The sequence below is a fragment of the Accipiter gentilis genome, chromosome 30 (assembly GCF_929443795.1).
Source record: "Accipiter gentilis chromosome 30, bAccGen1.1, whole genome shotgun sequence".
In the NCBI taxonomy this organism is placed as follows: Eukaryota; Metazoa; Chordata; class Aves; order Accipitriformes; family Accipitridae; genus Astur; species Astur gentilis.
In genome coordinates, this window is record NC_064909.1 from 12,060,194 (window position 1) to 12,082,418 (window position 22,225).

At 36.3% G+C, this 22,225-nt stretch overlaps 1 protein-coding gene across 1 annotated transcript in view; it reads right to left on the reverse strand.

Annotated features, from left to right (window-relative positions):
• GPATCH2 (G-patch domain containing 2) overlaps positions 1-22,225 on the reverse strand; it is a 129,932-nt gene that overhangs the window by 9,746 nt on the left and 97,961 nt on the right. Inside the window, exon 9 of the mRNA XM_049833514.1 lies at positions 7,116-7,198. Within this exon, the coding sequence (XP_049689471.1) occupies positions 7,116-7,198 (83 nt within the window). The remainder of the gene's footprint in view (positions 1-7,115; positions 7,199-22,225) is intronic.

Genomic DNA, 22,225 nt, shown 5'->3' on the forward strand with positions numbered 1-22,225 from the left:
TACGCCTTGTCTACGTTGACAGAAAGACTGTCACTGGATGGCATTTTGGAAGAAGCATTCTCCCTGGGGACCATTCCAGAGTTCTGCTCAAACCCCTTGAAACTCAGCAAAACTGCTCACTTCTGATAAGCATTCCCTGACTTTTACAAAAAGACTTGTAACCTTACACTGAAACCCACAGGGAAAAGATTTAAATCAAAGTAATATTCTCAAAATGGACAGCATGGTTATTGTAAATTTCAGCAGAAAGATTAAGGATTAAGCAGATATTAGGACTATGCACATTAGGGTAGCTCTCTCTGACCCTAACTCAAGTTGGGATGGATTGTCAGGATAATGAAGGTGACGTTCCACTTCTGTTGCCTATTCTGTGCCTATGTGGTTGGAGTATTATCTTCGGTCAAATTATCTTAATTTAAAATGTGAAGATTAATTTATTAAAACTAGACAAATACATCTGCATTTTTTACTATGGGCTAAATAACAATTTGCCTATTTATTTATGCAAATGATGCTCACTGCGATCCCTTTATCAGTAATGAAGGCATCCAAATGTAAATCTTAGTTATTACGTTAGCATTGGCAGTGTCACTATAGGCTGAAAGGTAAACTTCTCTTACAATCAATAAATCAAAATTTCCTCTCATTGTCATGGAGATCAAAAGCGAAAATTTTCTTTATGAAATCCAGAGTTTAACCGAAATCTATGACAGTTTATATCAGAAACTTTTCCACCAATTGCAAGGCTTTTATAGAAAGACAGAAAATGGAAGACCAAACTGGCCTGCACTGGAAACCCAATCAATGAATTTTGTATTCTCACATCATGACAGTATTTTCTCATATTTAAACAGTTATTTTTATTCTTCTGAAGTGGCAAAAACATTCTGCATGAAGCTATCAGGTTTATGCATAGGTCTCCTTCCTCATTCAAAAAGTAAATTATATGCTAAAAACCTTTAAGAAAAGTGATTTTTGCATAATCTATAGCAGGGCCTATTTGCAGCAGTGGTCCCTATTCCTCAGGAGAAATTAAAACTAGTCACCGTCAAGTGAGAGGTTGTTGGGGAGAGCTGGGGTACGAAGTTATATTGACTGGGGAAAAACTACACGTATTTTCTCCTTGCACACTTTAACTCCCAAACCTTCTCTGGTTAACAAAAGTCCTTTTGTATTAACAACCTAAAGCAGACTGACAGAATACCAGGTACTGCTTTTATTGAGTGAGTTCTAGGTGATGGTGTTAACAAACTGCATCTAAAATGGAGGCAGCTCCTCTCTGTGGGGAGTCACCTTTTTATGGTACCTGGTAGAGAACCAGCAGAACTTGCAGAGCACGTAACTGGCCTCCCTACTGACACCGCTCAGTTTCACACAAAGCTATTTCTCAAGCGTACATACCTTTGGAACTTGGAAAAATAAAAGCCTTTTTTGAGCACAAATTTCTTATATATTAAGGATGCTCTCATTGCTGATATTCTCTGTCAAGCTGGTTTATGATTCTTGAAAGTGAAGTCCAAAAAACCACAGAACCATAGAATATCTCAATGTTCTGGTTTCGGCTGGGATAGACTTGATTGCCTTCCTAGTAGCTGGTATAGTGCCGTGTTTTGGATTCAGTATGAGAAGGATGTTGATAACACACTGATGTTTTCAGTTGTTGCTAAGTTGCGTTTAGACTAAGTCAAGGATTTTTCAGCTTCTCATGCCCAGCCAGCGAGAGAGCTGCAGGGGCACAAGAAGCTGGAGGGAACACAGCCAGGGCAGCTGACCCAAACTGGCCAAAGGGATAATCCATACCATGGGATGTCACATCTAGTATAGAAACTGGGGGTGGGGGGTGGGGGTGGGCAATCACCGCTTGGGTATTAACTGGGCATCGATCGGCGGGTGGTGAGCAATTGCCCTGCGCATCATTTGTACATTCTGATCCTTTCATTATTACTCTTGTCATTTTATTAGTGTTATCATTATCATTATTAGTTTCTTCTTTTCTGTTCTATTAAGCCGTTCTTATCTCAACCCATGAGTTTTACTTCTTTTCCCAATTTTCTCCCCCATCCCACTGGGTGGGTGGGTGGGGAGTGAGTGAGCGGCTGTGTGGTGCTTAGCTGCTGGCTGGGGTTAAACCATGACACTCAAGTTGGAAGGGATCCATAAGGATCATCGAGTCCAACTCCCAGTGGAGGCAATTTGAATGCTTTCAACAACCAGAAACAAATACCTTAAGGAAAGACTCCCAGAGTAATTTGGGGAATTATTTTTGAAGCTTCCACATTTCAGAAGACAACAGCATTTAGAAAAGACAGGTACAGTCATCTTCTATCAACCTGAAGGTTTCTCCTTGACTTTAATTGGCTATGTGTACAGCCTGAAGAACATTGTCCTCTCTCTAGATCACAAGGAACCCATCAGCAAATTCTCAGTATAAGCTTGGTTCTTGTTGCATTGAGGATCTTTTCTTCTGAAGTTTGTTGCTGAACTCTCCTTGTTGACTCTGGTGTTTATCGTAAGGGGCCCCGCCTGAACCAATGACCTCAAGCTCAACATGAAAAGTCTTTTGCTCTGAAATGACAGCAGTTTCCAATACTGGATGGCACTCTGTGATCTTTTAATTTTTGAACTGATTTAGTGAGACAATATGGTAGGAGAAAAAAAAAAGAAACAGAAAGGAGTCCCTAAAATTTAATCTGCTGCAGAAACCAACAAAACAAAAAAGAGTATCCATAGGCCGGACAATGAAGCAGATACACTGTGTACTCCAGAAAGAACTTTCGTAGACTAAGGATAAGAAATGGCGCAACGCAATAAGGGAAGTGTTCACAACACATGCCAATGTTGTATTGCCCTGTAGCAAGGGTTTTCTATCGATGGAGTTGTATGTTTTCCTAGATAGAAAAGCAGTGAATCAAGCTAAAAAGAAAGCCGGCGTATAATAGTTTGTCTAGAGTTTTGGAAATTTACTGCCAGTTCACTCAAGTACACAAAAGTCTACCCTTTCTCTGCAACTATCTCACTAAGTTGACCTTCACCAAAAACTTAGCCTCAGCCACCTCTGTTATCACAGTGTAATCACAATCTTTTTCAAATCATCATTTTGGTACTGCAGATATTCAGGTCTGATTTTTAATCACTGACATATTAAGCATCAGCAAAATAGTTTGCTTAGCTGTTCCATTGGCAATTTTTAAAAAGGAATGAAAACATGTACCCTTTTGATTACCTTGTTAAAGTGAGTCATGATGGCATTATAGCAGTGCTCAGTATTTCTGCTGTAATTAAGAATCTGTCACATTTTTCATTAAAACACATTCTTTAAAATGAGACTTTTAACTTGGTCATTTCAATCAGTACCAGCCTGAAGTGTAGCATGCAACATGCCAACTAGATAAAGAAAATGACATCTGAAATTTGCTTTTGCAAAATTTAAGTATTAAAGTGCCCATAACATGCATAATAATTTATATATTTTATATGCATAGTCTATATATTTTAAGTACAAAATAGCTTTCTCTTTTTAAAATTAGTTTTTGCAGGTTTTCAACACTGCTCCAAACTGTAAACCGTGCTATGTAAAGACCGGAGCAAAAATATTGTTTTCACGTAGAAATAAATGGCTATTTACAAGGCACACAAGTAAAACTTTTGTTCTGCATCAAACTTTCTACATTCTGTAAATTAACTTAACATCCTGCAGATGTGAAACAGTTTGATGATTTTTTTCCCCAACATTTAAGATTTAGAGGTTTCTTATTAAAAAAAAGAAAAAAGAAAAAGAATCTAAAAAGTCTTAGGGATTTAACAGGAGCTGATTGAGAAATGTCTTGTACAGAAGATGACAGACAGTCATTAGGAAAGGAACTAGGGTAGATGCATATTCAGAGTATAAACATGGCATCTAAAATTCTGTAGCATCTACTGGTTTGATAGGAGACTTAAACTAGGTAATCTAAGACTGAAATTACTGTAAACATTCCCAATTCATGTGTTTCAAGTAGTAACAATACTTTGCAGAGAATGTCCTTTCTCTTGCATACAAATTCTTTTGTTGTTGTTCTGTTATTATTTTCATTAATACTGGACCCAGTTTTGGTAGAGCTATTTCCATGATAATATATTAGTTTGTCTGAAGAGGTTTTTATACAAACTTGAGGGCACTGTATTGCTGCAATGAAATATGTCAGGGTGTCATATGAGATAGCTCTACCACTCAGGTAGTCAGAGAGGGCATAAAGTCATTGAGAATGACCTGGTCCCAATCTGACTAGAATCACTGAAATAATATCGGTTTCACGGAAGAAGCTGTGCAAAAAACTAGGTACCTATAATGTACAACACCTAATTCTTAAAAGAAATCATAGGAAGTAAACAATTTTTATTAGTATCTTTTTTTAGTTGATAAACTAATTAACTGTCCAGGTTCAGTATCACACAGATGGAGCTATATCAAGCATCCACAAACCAGCAAATTTATCTTAGTAAAAAAAAGCAGAATAGGACACTCCTGTCTCAGTACTGTCAGCTCCTAACAATCCATATGTATATTATCTCCCATTTTCTTCACTGCTTTTCAACACAGCTTTTCTTCACCTTTACAAATGACATTTTTGAAACTATAAAATGCTCCATGCTGCTCAAACTTTCTTGCTTCAATAGTTTCTCATTGCTGTACAAGTAAATCTACATCCTTTGTTACTAATATACACAAACCTATTGGTATGTGACTTTGACTCCAAGCTGAGAACAGGCTATAAATTTAGAAATCAATATCTAACTCTATCAATATTCATTTTACTTTTTCAATACAAAATACAAAGGTGAAAGAGCAGTAAATAAGCCGGAGTACTGAAATAAATTGGGTGTTCTTGTCACAATTAATAAATGTTTAACCAATAACACTGCTTGCTACAGAAGTCTCTGGCTTTGTAAGGTGTCTGAAAGTAGCAGGTGCTACCCTTGTGAGACTCAAAACCAGAGAATGTGTTTCGGTACTTCATTGGGATCACCGGTCATTATCTTCAGTACTACTGAACCTAAACATATAAATGGCCATTTTCAACACTGTGCATAGTGCTACAAGAATTAATTTACCAATTTAATTTATTCAAAAAATGCGGACAAGAATTTTGCAAATACTTTTTTCAATGGATTGGCTCATATTAGGTGAAACTTTGCTAATTTGCAGCATATATAGCTCAAGAAAACATTTGCAGTTAATGACTCATTTACAGACAGCCTTTCAGGTTTCACTATGATGTTAAATATGGACAATTATTAGGAGAATGCTTCTTTTCATTTCCAACTTTTGTTCATATGAATATACAAATTTGCCCTTTCTTTCTTTCAAGAAAAAAAGTTTACAAATTATTCTACATAAAATCTAGTCCTTCTGTTCCTGTATCCTAGCTAACTAAAACTACTGAAGGAAGAATAATCAAGTAGCGATCTTTCATTTTAATCCAAATTTTCAAATGTATTACCATTCTAAAAGGAAACTCTTTCTTTCATAAGATGGTATGAAATACTGACAAACAAACAAGGCCTGTGATGGATAAACAAGTTATCTGTATGAAGGTTAGCCTTTGAGACAACTGTAATAATTTATAAAATATTATACATTACCTACACATATGTACTCAAAGTTTGCCAAACTTTCTATTTGCTTAAAAATTTGCAATGATTAAATGCAGAAAAAAACTTTTATACAACCACAGAAAAATTTCTCAGTCCTCCTGCCCAGAACAAAATTGAAAAGTTTACCTTGAAACACACATTAGTTAAAAGGCATCTCATATGATACCTTTATCCACCATTATTCTCTGTTGCTCTCCATGTAAAGGCAAATTTTGGGTGCAAAACAATCTCTCAAATTGTGAATATATAGATATGTAACATTGAATGACCACATAATACATTTGCCTTAGTATCAAAATATTGGCTTTGCAAAGTTAGTCAGAAGAGCCAGCTTGTAAAATAAAATACTGAACACGGAAAGCCAAAGGTAAAATGAGTAATAAAATTAATTTCATGATACTTCATACCCTCTCAGTACAAAATGACATCGTCTAGTACTTGAAAGTTGTGAAGTGAAAATCACCTTGTAGAAATAATTATATTATTCTCTCTTCAGCCATTAAGTATTTTTCTTTCTCACTTCACATATGTTCAGAGTCTTAGAAGCTGACCCATACATTCTCTTTTTCCATACTGCTGCCACTAAGGTGCTTTTATAACATTTTTAATATTATTCTTGGTCTGTTTCAGCCACTGAGGTTTGAAACAAAGAAGTTTCAGGAGGGGGAATTCACTCGGAATACAAATATTAGGCTTCTCTAAAGACATCTATTTAGAATATATTTGAAGAACTGTATGTGTTGCATGTGTTGCTATAGTAATTGATATATGACTAGGACATGCAATCCAGATTTCCATATTAGCAATATATAAAAAGCCTCAGACAGGCACACACACACAATCTAATCCTTCCAGTACGCACATATATAATTAATACAACAAACTGATGAGAGTCCTATAAATCACTGCTAAGTATTGAAAAAGTCATTTCACAGCTGTGACATCAGCAAAATGCATCCAATGGTTGTGACCTCGCATCTGTAAAAATCTTTCAGAAATGTGCTTGCAAGTGCTTCTTATTTAATCTACAGCACTAATTTTAAAGTAGTGTTTCACAGCCTTATCTCCACATTTTCAATTGTTTGCCCAAGAATTCACATCCTATCTTTATTGTGCAGGGTATTTATAGTATTCATATGCATTCCTCACAGAAAAAAGATACCTCGTGTCTTCTACCTTGTAACGCTTGAAGCATAAGCAGTAATCTTTACTGTCTATGATTCTCAGTATATGAAAAAAGATTTATTCTCTTTAAAGAAGTGCTGTGCTACAAAGGACTAGAAATTGGAAATGTCTGAGGGAGAATTAAGAGAGCTTATTTATTTCTTAATCTCTATTAATAAATAAGGATAGGACATATCTGAAGTTATATGGGAAGTCACTGAATTTATCAAGCATTTTCCCAGGTCACTGACCTACTGCTTTGTATTTAGAGATTTAACATCTTGTGTTTTGTGTTCTGTCCCAGGGAAATTGGTTACCTGTGGGTCCTGGCAGGGGAGCAGCTTTCCTTCTCCGTTTGATGTCTCCCATGCACAATGATCCTAAATGTACACTGGTTTGCCTGCAAGTAATTATAGGAGAAAACTATTAACAAAGGAGGAAAACCGCCACATAAGTACACAGCTTGTATAATCTGAACCTACATCAAAACATTCTCAACCAAGATGAAGCTGCACAGTGAAGCCACCAATCTTGTTTATATCGAAGCATAATTATGTTTGTTGACAAGCGCTCAGTATCTAAATGCAGCATCATAAATTGTTACTGGAATGAATAATATAAAGGGAATGCTTTTTAATTTTCAAAACTGGCAATCTTTCTAGCTCAACATAAAACAAAACCACTATTGCTCCTGACAGGAAAATAGCTAAGATTAATTATCTAAAGAGATCACAATAGTGTTGGTAGGTTATCAATTGGCTAGTAACGCCTGACTGTCAGGACAACATTTATTACATGAAAAGTATTATCAATTTTTTTAAGGTAAGATGAAGAATGAATGAGAAAACATGAAACAGTAAACTCCTCAAAGGTGCATGAAATAAACTTGTAGCACAGCAATTTGTCCTTTTCTAATTCATTGGCAAGTTGTGAGAATGAGAACATGGAAGCATACTATCTGGTATACTCATTAAACAATTACGAGCTTACACTTGGAGACTGGAAAATTGGTGGAGTTGCAGAGGATGGCAAACAAGCAAATCTTATTGCATTAAAGCCAGCTATTAGAAATCAGGTACCACAGAAAAGGGTAAATTTGGGATATAACCTTAAAGGACAATTATAGTTATTATTCTTCTTAAAGTAATGTACAGGGCCTGTAGAATGGAATATATGTAGCTGTCAATTTTTTTGGAAAGACCTAGAACAGAAGGGGGGAAAACGCAGTAATTTCTAAACTCCACAATTTTAATATGTCTCCATAACTGTTACTGAGAACTGTGATTCTTACCACAGAAGTATAGTGTATTTTGACAAAATTACGAGCTGAAAATTGCGCCTGACAGTCTACTGTAGCATAGTAACACTCTGTCACTCACGGGATCTGGTTTCAGTGTGGATATATGACTTATCCTTTACTGCATTTATAAACTTTTTAAAGCTGTGCTGCTTCTAATGAATAACAAATGGCCATATAATGTTGAGAGACCTCAGATCTGCTCAATAATGTAAAAAAGTGACAACAACAGCTTGATGAAAAAGATGACAATGTACAATCCTCTACACACTTCTTCTAAAAAGTTACAGTAAATTAACAAATACCACAGTGCTTTTATTTAAATAGTAAAATATTTCAAGAAATTTAAGTCTCACACATAAGTACACTCTAGCTTCACCTAGTGAACCCCTATTTCAACACTTATTTAATTCTCTTTGTTTTAAAACAGATGTTTTCCTTGCAATTCTTCTAAGTTGAAATTGTGTCCTATTTTAACATCCAGAAATGGAACACAGTTGAACTAGTATATTAACGTTGTGATAAATTTCATTTTTAAATTTAGAAAGAAATCAAGATGTGTAACCCTTTCATAATTGATTGTATAATGAAGAAAATTAACATTTAAATACAATATGGGGAAACAATTATTAGAAAAAAATAAGGGATGTTTAATCATCAATACATCAATATTTAACATTGATATTAAACTTGCAGAATAAGTTGTGTGGTAAATTATATGTTAAACAGCGTGCAACGCTCAGTTTCCTCTTCTGAATGAAAAAGGGAGAAAGTCTCCAGGAATACAAGTAGGATGAAAGATAAAAATTAATAAAGTCAGGCAATTGAACCTGAAGACCTGAGCCACAGCAGTAACAGCTAGCAGCATTTGAGTTATTTTACCCAGAATTGATTATCTGTTACACTACATTGAGATATCTAGATTATTGATCTGTAAGATTATGGTACTGGGGTCTCCCCACTTTTCCTCCAGGCACACCGAATGGAGTTGCAACAAATAACACTAAGTAAGAACTACTTTGTTATTGTTGTCACCCTTCATGTAGAACATAGCAGTTACTTTTTAATTTAAAATCAATGAACGTCTGAAAGGCAGCCTTGTTCCTTCAGCATAAATGAATCATTCGCCTTTGCCGAGCACAACAACCCAATCACCAGCCAAGGTGAGTGTGGGTATTTCTTTGTTGTTGTCGAAAATTCTGTACACCACAAATAAATAACAATATGCTAGAGCACCAATTAAGCTTTGTCAAGCCCAGTTTTATGGCCACTTACATCAAACATTAAGCTAACTCGTGATTCTAAAGCATCATTTGCTTTCACCAGGTCTTAACATTTGATATGCACTGTCAATGTAGATCACAGCAAAAAGCTTTTTTTTTTTTTTTTTTTTTTTTGTTTTTTTTTTATTGTTAAGAGGAAGAGACAAGAAAGAACTATCACTGCCCTGGAACTGGCAGGTTAGACAACATGAGGTAGTATTCTGAAGCTGCACAGTACATTTTGAAATGCTTGTAATGGAGGTATTATAATATTATAAAGTAGGGAGAACTCTGACCCTCAATCAGGCTAAGTTCAGCATTATGTTTCTTAGCATTAAATCAGAAGAGCGCAGATTACAGAAAGGAAGAAAGCTATTTGCCTGACTTCTCTCTACTTACCCTTAGCTTGCTTCCAGCTATCATTTATAAATAGTGCTCTGGAGGGAAGCTAGGCATTTTATTAGGGAAAAAATAAAACTTGTTAAGACCACCTTGCCTGAAAACTTGGCTTTTGACGTGCTGGTGACAGGGACTGGAGCAAGCAGTGTCAAATGGAATAATTTTTAAGGAAAGACAACAAGAACTTGTCGCCTCATTGTATGCATTTACAAATAGAGGCTTTTCAGAGTATTAGGCCTAGTTAAAGCTGCCCTCTGGATAAAAAGTGTTCCCAAGCAGCCTCAGACAAGCTTGGGAGACAAACAGATGTGACTATGGTCCCTGGCGTTTGGCAAGAACACTCACTGTCAATAAGAAAAATATGAGCATGGACAGGGCATCAGCTGCACCGCGGCCAAGCAGGCCTGCAAGTGTCACAGCAGAGGCAAAGTTGTGGCAGAGGGAAATAAGAGGGCTGCAAAAGCCAGGCTGGTGTGAACTTACACTAGCACGCCAAGAATTTTGTTGTTGTTGTTGTTGTTGTTGTGTCATGCCTCGATGTATTAAACAAAAACATTGGAAAAGCCGCTGTCAATTTTTATTCATTTTTCATCTTGCGCACGGTGTTTAGATTCTCCTTTCTACGTGTTAAATAAGAGCCACAAAAATGAAGACAGACTGGGAAGGCAGTAACAACAAAAAAAGCTACTGAAATAATAAATAATAAACACAATAAAAAATAGTTTTTCTACAGCAAATACTTTTATAGAAGCAATGACATGTAAAGCAATTCACAAGCCTCCATGCATTCTTGTGACAAACACTCTGACAGAAATTTCGTTATCTCCTTCTTAAATAGTTGCAGTCTCCCTATCATTTCTTTTTTCATCGTAATTGTCCTTACTATGCTAGCACGCCTAGAATTGTCTCTCTAAGCTCCCCAAACATTTCTATCCGTGCCTACACAACATAACTTCTTTTTCTGTAATTTTCATAGCTCAATAAGCAAATATTTCTGATGAGTGCCTTTTCTACAGTTACACATGTTCACCTCTCCAAGACATTTGTAATAGGCGATGTCAGATTTTTATCTACCCTGACCTTTGCAGCCAATGGACCATTTGGTTACATTCCCCAAATAAACATTTTGTTCTGTGGGGGAACCTACAGCTGCACTGCTTTAATTGCAATCCACCTTCTAAGCAACCAAGCACACAAAGTGGTTCTTAACTCACTAGTAGTTATCACCTTTGTCGCTATCAGAGTTCTAGGTTCACCAGTCCAGTCACTGAGAAGGATAATACAATAAAATGGGTGTAGGACAACAGATACTCCTGAATGCGAGTACTAGCTCTCTGGTTTATTAGATGTTTCTGTAATCACTATCATCCCATGTGTAAACAAAACAAAACCAAGCCCTAAAGCCCCACCAAAATGCAAAAATCCCCTTTCCCCCCAAATTAAAAAATGCTATTCAGATACAGTAATTATTCCACAGTCTCTTCAGAGAGATGCAATGAAGACAGTCTTATATAGCAGATAGCTTCATACGTGCTAGTACAACGGCCTAAACTAGCGAGGCCGTCATCTCACTTGGGGGAACTCTGGGTGCTAGTGTATTAAATACAAAATGTTTGCAGGTTTATTTTAAATGTCTCATTGTAACAACATGTCTGTTCATCACTTTACTTTGTCTGTCTGCCGTTAGCAGCTGTCACTTTCCTTGCAAGCTGCAATGCTTTATTTGATATCAGTGCAGTCGCTTTTGTTGGTGCACTGTAATTGTGCCGACGGTTACAACATCATCGAAGGCAAACTTAATTTTGTCCCTTAGTATATTTACTGTCAAACCACTTAGCAGATGACACTACGACATTGCTAAGATTGCTTGTAAGTAATGGAGGTGATGGTTTTATGTTCTGTTTGTGTCAAAAATGCATAAAAGTACTGATTACTAACAAGGGCAGATGTGGAAGAGTGTGTGGTTTTTGTTTAACACTATTAAATTTCTGTACTCTAACTTGGAAAATCCTATGCAGCATATTGTTGTGATGTAATAATGTTTTCAAGAACACTGATTTCTATTTTACAATTGGATGACTTGGTATGATCAATACTTGCTATCCATTATATTCCAATTAGCATCTCTCTCACCTGAGGAACAAATCCACAGCAAAGAGTGACACACCATTCTGCCACAGTATCCACGCATTCCTGCAGATGGCTGTAGAACTCTTTAAGTTTATCACCACTGAATGCTTCAGCTAATGAAGAGGCTTGATAAAAGTTTGTAAGCGAACTCCTTTCACAAGAGATTACAATAAGGCAAGAGTTGACTGGTTTGCATTTTAGAAAGGACTTTGAGGGATTATTTTGAAGGGGAAATGCAACTGAAACTGTCAGTTCTCAGTCTTAAAATATAGATATGAAATAGATATGAATATGGATATGATTGAAGAGAGAATGCAGTGAGGACCACGACTCACTTGAAATGACTGGACAATTTCTTATAAACTGAAACTGAGTAGGGAGTGCATGAAGCAATGTTCACAGCAGCAGTTAAAAATGAAAAAAACTAACTCAGTTGCATAACAGAGAAGCAAGCTAATAAAATGATTAAAAAACCCAGAATGTGTGGAACAGCTCAACTTTATAAAATCAAAGAATAATCTGAGCAAACCTCCCACTATTTAAGTACCTTTTGCATAAAAATATCACAGAAATGGTTCTCACATCGTCACACAGAATGGACCTGTAGTACAGGTTATCTCATTTATTACATGGCTTAAAATGCAGACACTGCTCTATCTGGTGGCCAACGGAACTGCATCCATTAGCACTGCTTAAAGAAGAGAGTCTAGATGAACTTTAACTCTTACTGTACCTTTCTAAAACTATACAAGTGGCAGACAATGGCTTCAAGAGCATCCAAGTCCATGGAACAGTTTATGATCAATTTAGAGGTAAACACCATTAAAAACCTGTTATATATGTATTTCTAAATGTCCCATCACCCTATCAGCTAATTAGGTAAGATGAACACAAAACTCTACACTTCTATTTCACTGAGTCTCCAGAAGCATGGGCTTACTTGAAGGGTATCACATCAAATACAAGTAGTAAGCAATTGGTACTGTAAATTTGGGAAGACTATTCTGTATTATCTAGGTATAATGAATACTTCTTATCTTTGCCTCTGGCATGTATCTCAATATAACCACAGAAAAGATGCATGATGATTTGACAATATTACACTGAAATATGCAAGGTATGTTTGTTTTTGAGGAAAAATATATGAAAAGCAATGGCTAAGGAATTTTATATGGAAAGATTTCCTCTTTCCCTTGTAGCACACAGCCTGGCCAAAACACGGACACAGCCTCTGGTCTCCATTTGAATACCCAGAGAAGAGTAACATATGCCGTAATGCATGTGCCCCATGGACAATTAGAGAGGGATGGCACCTTGTGCATTCTGAAGAAGGTACCCACACTCTTTCACTCTAAAATATGCATAGTGCATGTGCACTTCCAGTAGATGCACAGGACACCACTTTGAGGTCAACATTCCCGGGGAGTAGGTGAAGACAGGTAACAGTGAACAAAACAGTTGCTTCAACAATGAAGATTTGGACTCTGCATCTTAATATTATGGTATAGGGCAAGCTTAACAAAACATTGCTGGATTGTTTTTTAAGAACATTTGAGATAAACCTTACTCAGTACAAATTTACCCAGCTTTAGGTCAAATCAACGTCTGAAATCTATTTTGTTATTTGTTACAGAAACACATCACATGCACGCGTGCCTGCTGGCAACCTTGGCATTCAGTGTATTAAATGCCAGAACACTTTTCAGAGGCTACACCAAAGCTGCTGTGTCAGCTGCATTCTTGGTGAACATTTCCTCACCTGAGCCTTTTTTTCCAGAAAAAAATATACTTTTGCTAATGGGACACTGAGATCCTATGCTCAGGCTGTACATAGGGTCTCCCTCTACATCCATCAAATCCTCTCAGTGAATTAGAAGAATTTCATGGCTTTTATGGAACCTGTGAAAGCAGCATTGGTGATACATAGTATCAGTAGACAAGATTCCTGGAAATTAGAAACTTAAAAATCTCTTTCTCTAGTTTTCTTTTGTTTTTAATGTGTGAAATAATTCATAAATACTCCCTCATGCTAACTTTCTGCAAGCTGTGGAAAGAACCACCCTCATCCCATCCAGCACTGGAGCGCTGACAGTATTAAAAGGATTTCTCTCTTGGCTAGGAGTGGTAGACCAGTACTGCTGCAAATTAGTCTTGTCGACCAAAACACGTTAAAAGTCTTTACAGAAAATTTTTATTCAGCGCTAAAGAACTGCCAATATAATAATGAAATACAGTGTATATGCAGCATATGTATTAATTTTTAATGCTTATGAAGATGAATATGCATTTCTTCTTGGTATCACTTTTCTCAGACACCATTCAGGTGAAATCAGTTCCACACTTGATTCCTCCACATCCTTTACAAACAGTAAAGCTTTTCTTCAGACTTGTCTAAAGAATGACATCATCTATACAACAGATTGCTTCAACTGCCTCCACAACTGCAAAAACCATTACATTGACCAGAAGAGCTATGCACTTTATTTTCCTTTTATTAAATCTTAAACAGATGTGATAAAACCATGCAGCTCTATCAAACTCCTTTCATACTATGCCAATCTGTTCACAACATAACTTTAAACATAAGGGTGACATTCCTGTATTATTGAAAGTCCTAGTGCAACCCTATTTTGAGAAGAATACAATCTTCCCCTGGCCCCATCAGATTACCTCATCATCTAATACTATATCCTAATATGTTCCTTTCTGTTATCTTTTTCAGCACTTTCAAGTCTCATTCGGACACAGCAGTCGTCCAGAATTTACCTGAACTCTACAAATCTACAGATTCATCTCCACGCTGGCATAATTTGAGCAAACACAATGGAAAATAAAAACTTACATGACTACATATGTTTTGACACCCAATCTCAAGTCACTTATGTAATTTATTTGTGAACTGAGTCTCTAAAAAAAAAAATATTCTGCAGTAGAGGCCTACTGCCCTCAGAAAGGATAATGCATTGTTTTTTCTTGTTTCTAATTAGTAATTTAAGCATATGTTCAGCATTTAACTCTAAATGTTTGCCTTTTCCCTAAGCTCTAAGACAGCTGTCCAAGATGTGAATGCCAGAAAACATTTAAATATCAACATCTGTTGAATTATGTTAATTTAGTGTAATATAATTGGGCATGAGTTGGAATTGATCAAAAGTATATGAATTACACAAAGGCAAATCCAAACCAATATCTTGGTGTACAAACAAGTCACCAAGGAACACTGAGGGAATAAAACCAAAAAATCCACTTCTGTTAAAAATTAAATAGCTGAAACTTAGGTTTTTTCCAACAAATGCCATGATTTCACATTTTCAAGACAGGACATGAGTATTTATACTCATTCAGAATATAAATTTAATATTAATTGATAATATTTCTATATATTTTGACAGCAAGTTCCATTATTGTTTTGTGTCAAGCAGCACCTGATAAAAACAATGTTCATATTCGTGTAATGGTGAAACATAGTTAGAAAATAGGCTGCAGTAATAGAAAGCCATCCTGTTAAAGGACAATATTGTTTCACAAATTCTAAAGTATATATTCTTTGGTTTCTTCTTCATCTTGCGACAACATTGCTGGTATCCAAGAGATATGGGCCCTGATCCAGCTATGAAGTGATTTGGAAAATATCATTATGACTTGAGCAGTAACCATGGGCTTGAACAGATACTTCAACAGAAGGACTCGACAGCTTACTCAGCGACACTATTTCTTCCAGATATTTCTGGATACATATTTGTTTACTAAGTATGACAGTCACTAAATAAACTTAGTGCAGGACAAATGTATTTTGTTGAAAAGACTTTAAAAAACACATCTTAAAGTTCTGGGTTACACTTATACAGAGTTAGGTTGAATTACTGCAAACTTTAGCATCACATTCAAAATCCTTTGCTTTTAAAACGTATAGAAGAAGCAGCAACACTAAAAATCCAAATATCTAATATAGTAGCTCAAAAATGGAAGAAGGAAAATGTCTAATCAGGTTGGAAGCACTCAACACTCTGCCTGTATGTCAAATTCTTTCTTTACCTCCGTGCTGGGAAGGTGAGCAAGCATGGCTAACTGGAATGAATTTAGTTCACTATAAGACCAATAATTCAACTAATGTAGGTAAACAGCCAGCACAATGTAATGATTTTTAACCAGTCATTCAGACCTAGACCTGGACCAGTGATCCAGAAGCTTTTTGTCATATTACATCCATTGTGGTCAGTCCTTAACCTACTGTCTTCCAATCGGTTCCAAGAAAGTAAGTGCTCTGTAGCTGGACCCCAATATCATTCTCCTCCATAGTCCCTTTCACTTCCCTATTTTTTAATACTATGCTTGAGAAACAACTCTTCAAACAGTCCTATTGTCTGGCCAAGATACTACAGTTATAATTCAGTCAATCAGATAAACAAAGATATAATTGTATGCAAGTTGGGATGGGGGGAGAGGGGGAAGTCATTAAAGCTGAGACTGAACATTAAGCAAATTATGCTTCCAAACACTCTGCACCTATTCCTCTCAGTAACTGTCATGCAACTCCATTGAGTACAAGGGGTCTGTGTGTGTAGGAGTGAATGCAAAATTTGACTTTCTAATAACAAAGGAGAGCAGGTAAGAGAAAGTTAAAGAAACATTGACTTTGTTTGTTTTGGTCCATTTTAGTTTCAAAATTATTTTATAGCAAAAACTTCACTTATGTCCTTCTGCTCTGTATTATTAACTAGCAATATCAAGACTTCTAAAAATATGTATATGAAGTAACAGAAGAATGGCAAAACTAATTGCAAAATCCAAAAACCAGCAAGCTGAACAGTGTCCTTTGCTTCCTTTTGGCTAGGACAGTTACTGAGTGTTAGTTTCCAGCTACGCTGAAATGTAGTTACAATAAACGATCACAATTTAAAAATATCAACAAAGAAAATAAACATGAAAATTTTATGTAATTTGAAACAAACTACTGAAATTTTCTTCTAAACTCTTTTTCTCCTTACACAAAACCTACAGTCTGAATAGAAGTCAGTGTGTCTACGCCTCAGAATTTTAGTGAATGTGCACCACTGGATGCTGCTTTACGTACATGCGATTCAGGGATCCCTTCAAGATTAGTAGGAACTGGATGTAAAAATTGCACAAACAGTTTAATTTACAGTAAGAACAGAGAGAGGCAAACCAACCCTTCCTTCACACATGGCTATTCATCCTTACGTTTGTGGTATGCAGCTTTCATGTGCCTGTGTGGTGAACCAAACAGAGTAGATCCAAATTTCTCGTGGCAGGGGAGATGCTGGGACAATTGAGTGGTGGAAAAACAGACTGCAAAATAACCTCTTTTGATTGCAATGCTGCTTAACAACAGTTAAACAGTTTGTGGAACTACAGTGCAAGCTACTGTGCATGGCTCCTGCTCAGACCTTAAACAGCAGGAAGGGTCTTCACACCTCTGAAGCCCAAATTAACTTTATCTTTATGCCATTAGCATTTTAACAGGTAAGATGAAACAAGCAAAGCTTGAGCTCTGGAGCATGAGCTCGAGCAGAAGAAGAGAGAGAGTGTCTAATGCAGTTGAGTGTGAGAAACAAGCATACCATGTGCTAAAATTCGGGTACTGGAAAGTGAGAAATTTGCTATCAATTCATTCAGGGGAAAATTCAATCCAGATGGTACATCAGGAGGATCAGAAGTACTCGATTTCTAGAGACTATCTGATTTTTTTGTTATAGATATTTTTTAAAGTCAGGCCTTACTGACTTCCTGTTAGTTAACATACTCATGTGTACCTGGAATTCAATTTTAAATGACAAATTTTCAGTATCATTTAGCAGCTTATTTCTGTACAATATTATAAAGTAGATTAGATTTTATTGCAATAACAACGAAATTTGTCTTGTGGTTTTGTACTTAATTAGTTTTGCATTAAAGATGCAATGAAACTACTCAGATCACACGGAATGATGTATTTTCAAAACAGAGCACTGTCTCTTCAAAATTTCTGCTATTTCTGCAAATGTTCTCATTATGGAAGTTGAGTTAAAATATGATACTTTTAAGACACTTAGTGACTAATGCTCATTTAATCAATGGATACTTTAAATCTATCCATGAAGGACTACCGAGGCTTGAAGATTGCCATAAAATTAAAGCATCACACACTGGCTACATTTTGAAATAACAATCAAACTGTTGTCACCCTGTCCGCCTCTCCCAAATAAAAATCTTTTGGGACTTTAAAAATAAGGCCATAATATAGAAAACTCAATCACGAATTGCTCTCTTCCAAAATGGCACCATCTTTTCTTCTTCCTGGAGAAGAAAAATACCAAACTGATGGAATAATGTTGTCCCCGAGGGTGACAGCAAGGGAGGAAAGCAATGTGTCCTCAAACATTCACATAATTTAATCTGGAACTGCAAATATTATTAAGCACCAATCATAACAGTACAGTTACTGCTTCATGGCACTCCGAAGAGGAGATAAAACTGCTTAGTTGTTAATTTCTAATGATGTAAACACATTTGGATTTTAATGTTATATCTGAATCTCCTGCATTATTAGCTCTGGGGTTACGAGATATTAACTTAGTACCTTTAATAATTTTACACTTGAATTAAAAGGTGTGTTTAAATATTACTTTCTTTTAAAGTATTTTTGTTGAGAATATGTGTTCATGCAATCTCAGAAGTGAATCACCTAGTAAAATAGCTATGCATTCCTTAGCTTTACTGCAGTGTAAGTATGTGCATGTTTTCATGTATAATTTTCAAAAACTGGATGAATTTACCTCCTCTGGTATTGTAATTTCATTCCACAAAAGCCACATTAAACAATTACAGTTCTTGTAATTAACCAGTAGTCTAATGTACAGTTTTCTTATCCCAATCCATTAACAGCTGCTCAAAAAATGTAGTAATTAATGGTTTCATTTATTTTTGGCAAACCTGCAACTCGACAAATAGTTTTGTATCTGCTGCAAATTAGGACTCTTTCCCAAACAACAGATGACACGGTGGGAAAGAGGGAGCAGACAGAATCCTTGCACATCTTTGTCTCTTTAGAAGATCAAATAAAGAGCAGCTGTAATACTATTTGTCACATCTGTGTAAAAAAGTACCATGATCCATATCATCAGATGAAAATGAACAAACAGGGGTTTCCCTTGTATTTATAACCAAAGCAATAATACACACTTTTGAAAAGCTCTCATCAGGTTTGGTGTCATTTTTCTCTTAGGAGCTTTCTTTAAATACTGATTCATAGAGAATACCGTTAGCTACAAAAAGTGAAAATACTTGAGAGTAATCCTCTTATACTGACACAAGGCACATATTTAAACTGGATTGAGAACAACTAGAGAAAGGAGGGAAAGAGACAGTTGCAGAAAGCATGGGGAAGTTACAACTAATGTTCTGGGGTTTTATTGACACTTACCACCATTTAGTAGCATCTGACATACTTCCTTTACATAACTCTTCTCGTACTGCTTCCAGAGTCTGCTTTCCTGAATGTCTCCTCCACATGTGTAAAGACCCGTATTTCAATCTGTGCTGTTCACCACAGCCGGACAAGACTTCAAAGACTTCTTGCCAGCTCAAAATAGAGCAGCAACAGGTGACCACTGGATGACTGGCACACAGTCCTCCTGTCATGTTATACCAATGGATAAGTAGGTGGCTCCTGCTGATTTTTAAAGAAATATCAGGGTACTACCTCCACCTCAAGGTATGGTCTACTTTGCAGCCGCAAGAAGTGGCTAGTTAGTTGATACTAAGCTGCTGCTACATTGACTGTTAACACAGGATCCGTTAGCTATTTGAATCCTAACTTGTCTCATTCTGCTCCACCATAAAATCCCTTTTATGAGTACGACTTAGCCTTCTTTCAAGACAGGACTGAACTGCATAAGAATTACAAATAGCTTTTTTTTTTTTTTTAAAGGTCTCTGGGGGAGCATTTGAGTGTGAAAAGCCAACAGAGAATTATCAAGATACATCCAAAATTGGTAAGCGGTGAAAATTTGGGCACTATTCTCTTTTCAGTTTCTCAATTCATGCATGTGTCATAAATTCTACTTATAGTACAGTAAGAAAAAATAAATATGTAGATAAAATAATTAATGATACCTAGTGGAAGGTATCCCTGCCCATGGCAGGGGGGTTAGAACTAGGTGATCTTTAAGGGCCCTTCCAACTCAAACCATGCTATGATTCTATGATTAACAGGAACACACTGTAAAAGAAATATGACACAAGACCATTATGTACAGTAAAGGAAATAATTACACAAGTTTATCTTACTCAGTAGTCTGCTGTTTTCCCAATCTGCAATTCTGTTGCTTCTAGATTACAGCACAAATTAACTGGTTATGGCATCGACTGTATGACCAAAGGCAAAATATTAAGTTGCTTAAGTATTCTCGTTATTTTTTCAAATGAGGATGAAAGTACTTCCTAATTTCATAAGGGTATTGTGAGGATAAATACATTAAATATTAAGAGACAGGCAGACAGTTGTATGATGTAGGTCCCCCATATATTTAACAATATAATCACACGTTCAAAATCATGTTGCAGCAGCTCAGCAAGATACCGTTCAACACTGTCTCCATTGCTGACCAAATGAATCTCTTAGCCCTGGGGAATCATCTTTAGGTAGAACTTGTTTTTGTAAAATTTTACAAAGGTGACTTAAGAAAATGCGTTTTACCTCATGACAGGAGCAGGCAGACAATGAGCGTATGATCAGCTATGGCAGTTCAGCTGCCAAGCAGCAACTTGTTAACTCACCATAACTCAATCATGTTCAATTGTTTGCCCACAGCCTCGGGCTACAGACAGACATTTGGTCTGCTAACAACTGTGCCAGATGAAGACATTACTATCCCAAGCTATTTGTTATCACACATCTGCTGGAGATTATCATCTCCACAGCTCTGCCGGAGGAAGAAATCATGTGAGCACCTCCTAATATGGTTTGTTACAAAACCAGCCAATTTAACTTAAATAGGTGAGTTGAGCTAACCAGGCTAGTTTTGTCCAAAGCATATTAAAAACTGCAGACAAAAAGACTTCTTTACTGGTAAAAGAGTAGAGGATGAAAACAAGCAGCTGGAAGAATTAACACCTTTAAGCAGTCTAGCTGGATTGGGGAGGGGACTATTCCTGTCCTAATGCAGAGAGATAATGTAAACAGAACTTTTTCAAGGCTATGCAGGAGAAACAAATGTAGCTTCTAAACCAGTATTATTTAGTACTGTTTATATAATTTAAATAATTAATGGGAAAACTACATATTTGTAGAGTAAAGCTTATCTGTAAAGGTAGCATAAATATATAAACATATATATTTAAATGTGTCAAATACAGAAGGTCACGTGTTGAACTGTAGCAGCATAATATAATCTATCCAGGTTTTAAGTTTTGTGGTGCGGGACTGTCCCCCCTCCTTAACATTTGGTTCTTCAATAGCCATATCAACAGCTCTCAACAAACTAATTATCTTGTCACTAGTAAAAGTTTGTGTCAGTTTATATAGGATTGGCTCATTATTATTAATTTTGACAAAACAAACCTTATACAAGCAACCCAGTACAGTAAAACCCACCCAGAAAGGATCAGTATTATTCCACCACGAAAAGACAGCTGCAGACCAGTGCCGTGCTTAGAGCTCCACACCTTTCTGGTGTATTTACAGAGTAAATTATTCCACAAGTGACTGATCTAATGTAATACGGGTATTTACATATTGTCTACATGCTGAGACAAGAACTGTGTTCAGTCATCCAAAAGGGGTAAGGAAAGTCAAGGCAAGCATAGAAAAATGTGTGTGTATACACATATCTCACATACATATGAAAAACAGAAGAAAGGTCTTCCAAAACAGCAAAGATAGTCCCACAACAAGAAACACAGTTGTGTGAAAACTATACAAAGAAAGACCCAGAGAAATTCTGTCCTGCAATAAAAGCAGATTAAACTGTATTCTGGATAAGTACAATATCTTCATAGAATGTCCAATACTTACCCACTGCTGCTGTTCTATCACCACATATCGCAACAAACAGTAAGACAATATAAGGTCACAGCCATTACTTTTCGTATGCCTCTTTTTAAAGGGGTTACTCATCTGAATTACCTTGATGTGTCAAACTGCAATAGTTTAACACATGCAAGAACTAATTTAGAGCCAATTTGAGAAAGCTGCAGACTTTCAGGTGTGAGTAAACACTTGCATTAAACAGAATATTTAACTGCATATACACTTGGTACACTGAAATAATGAAAGATTTACTATAATGTTACTTAATTTGGTAACTTAACCTTGTGACATTTGATTGGTACAACTGTA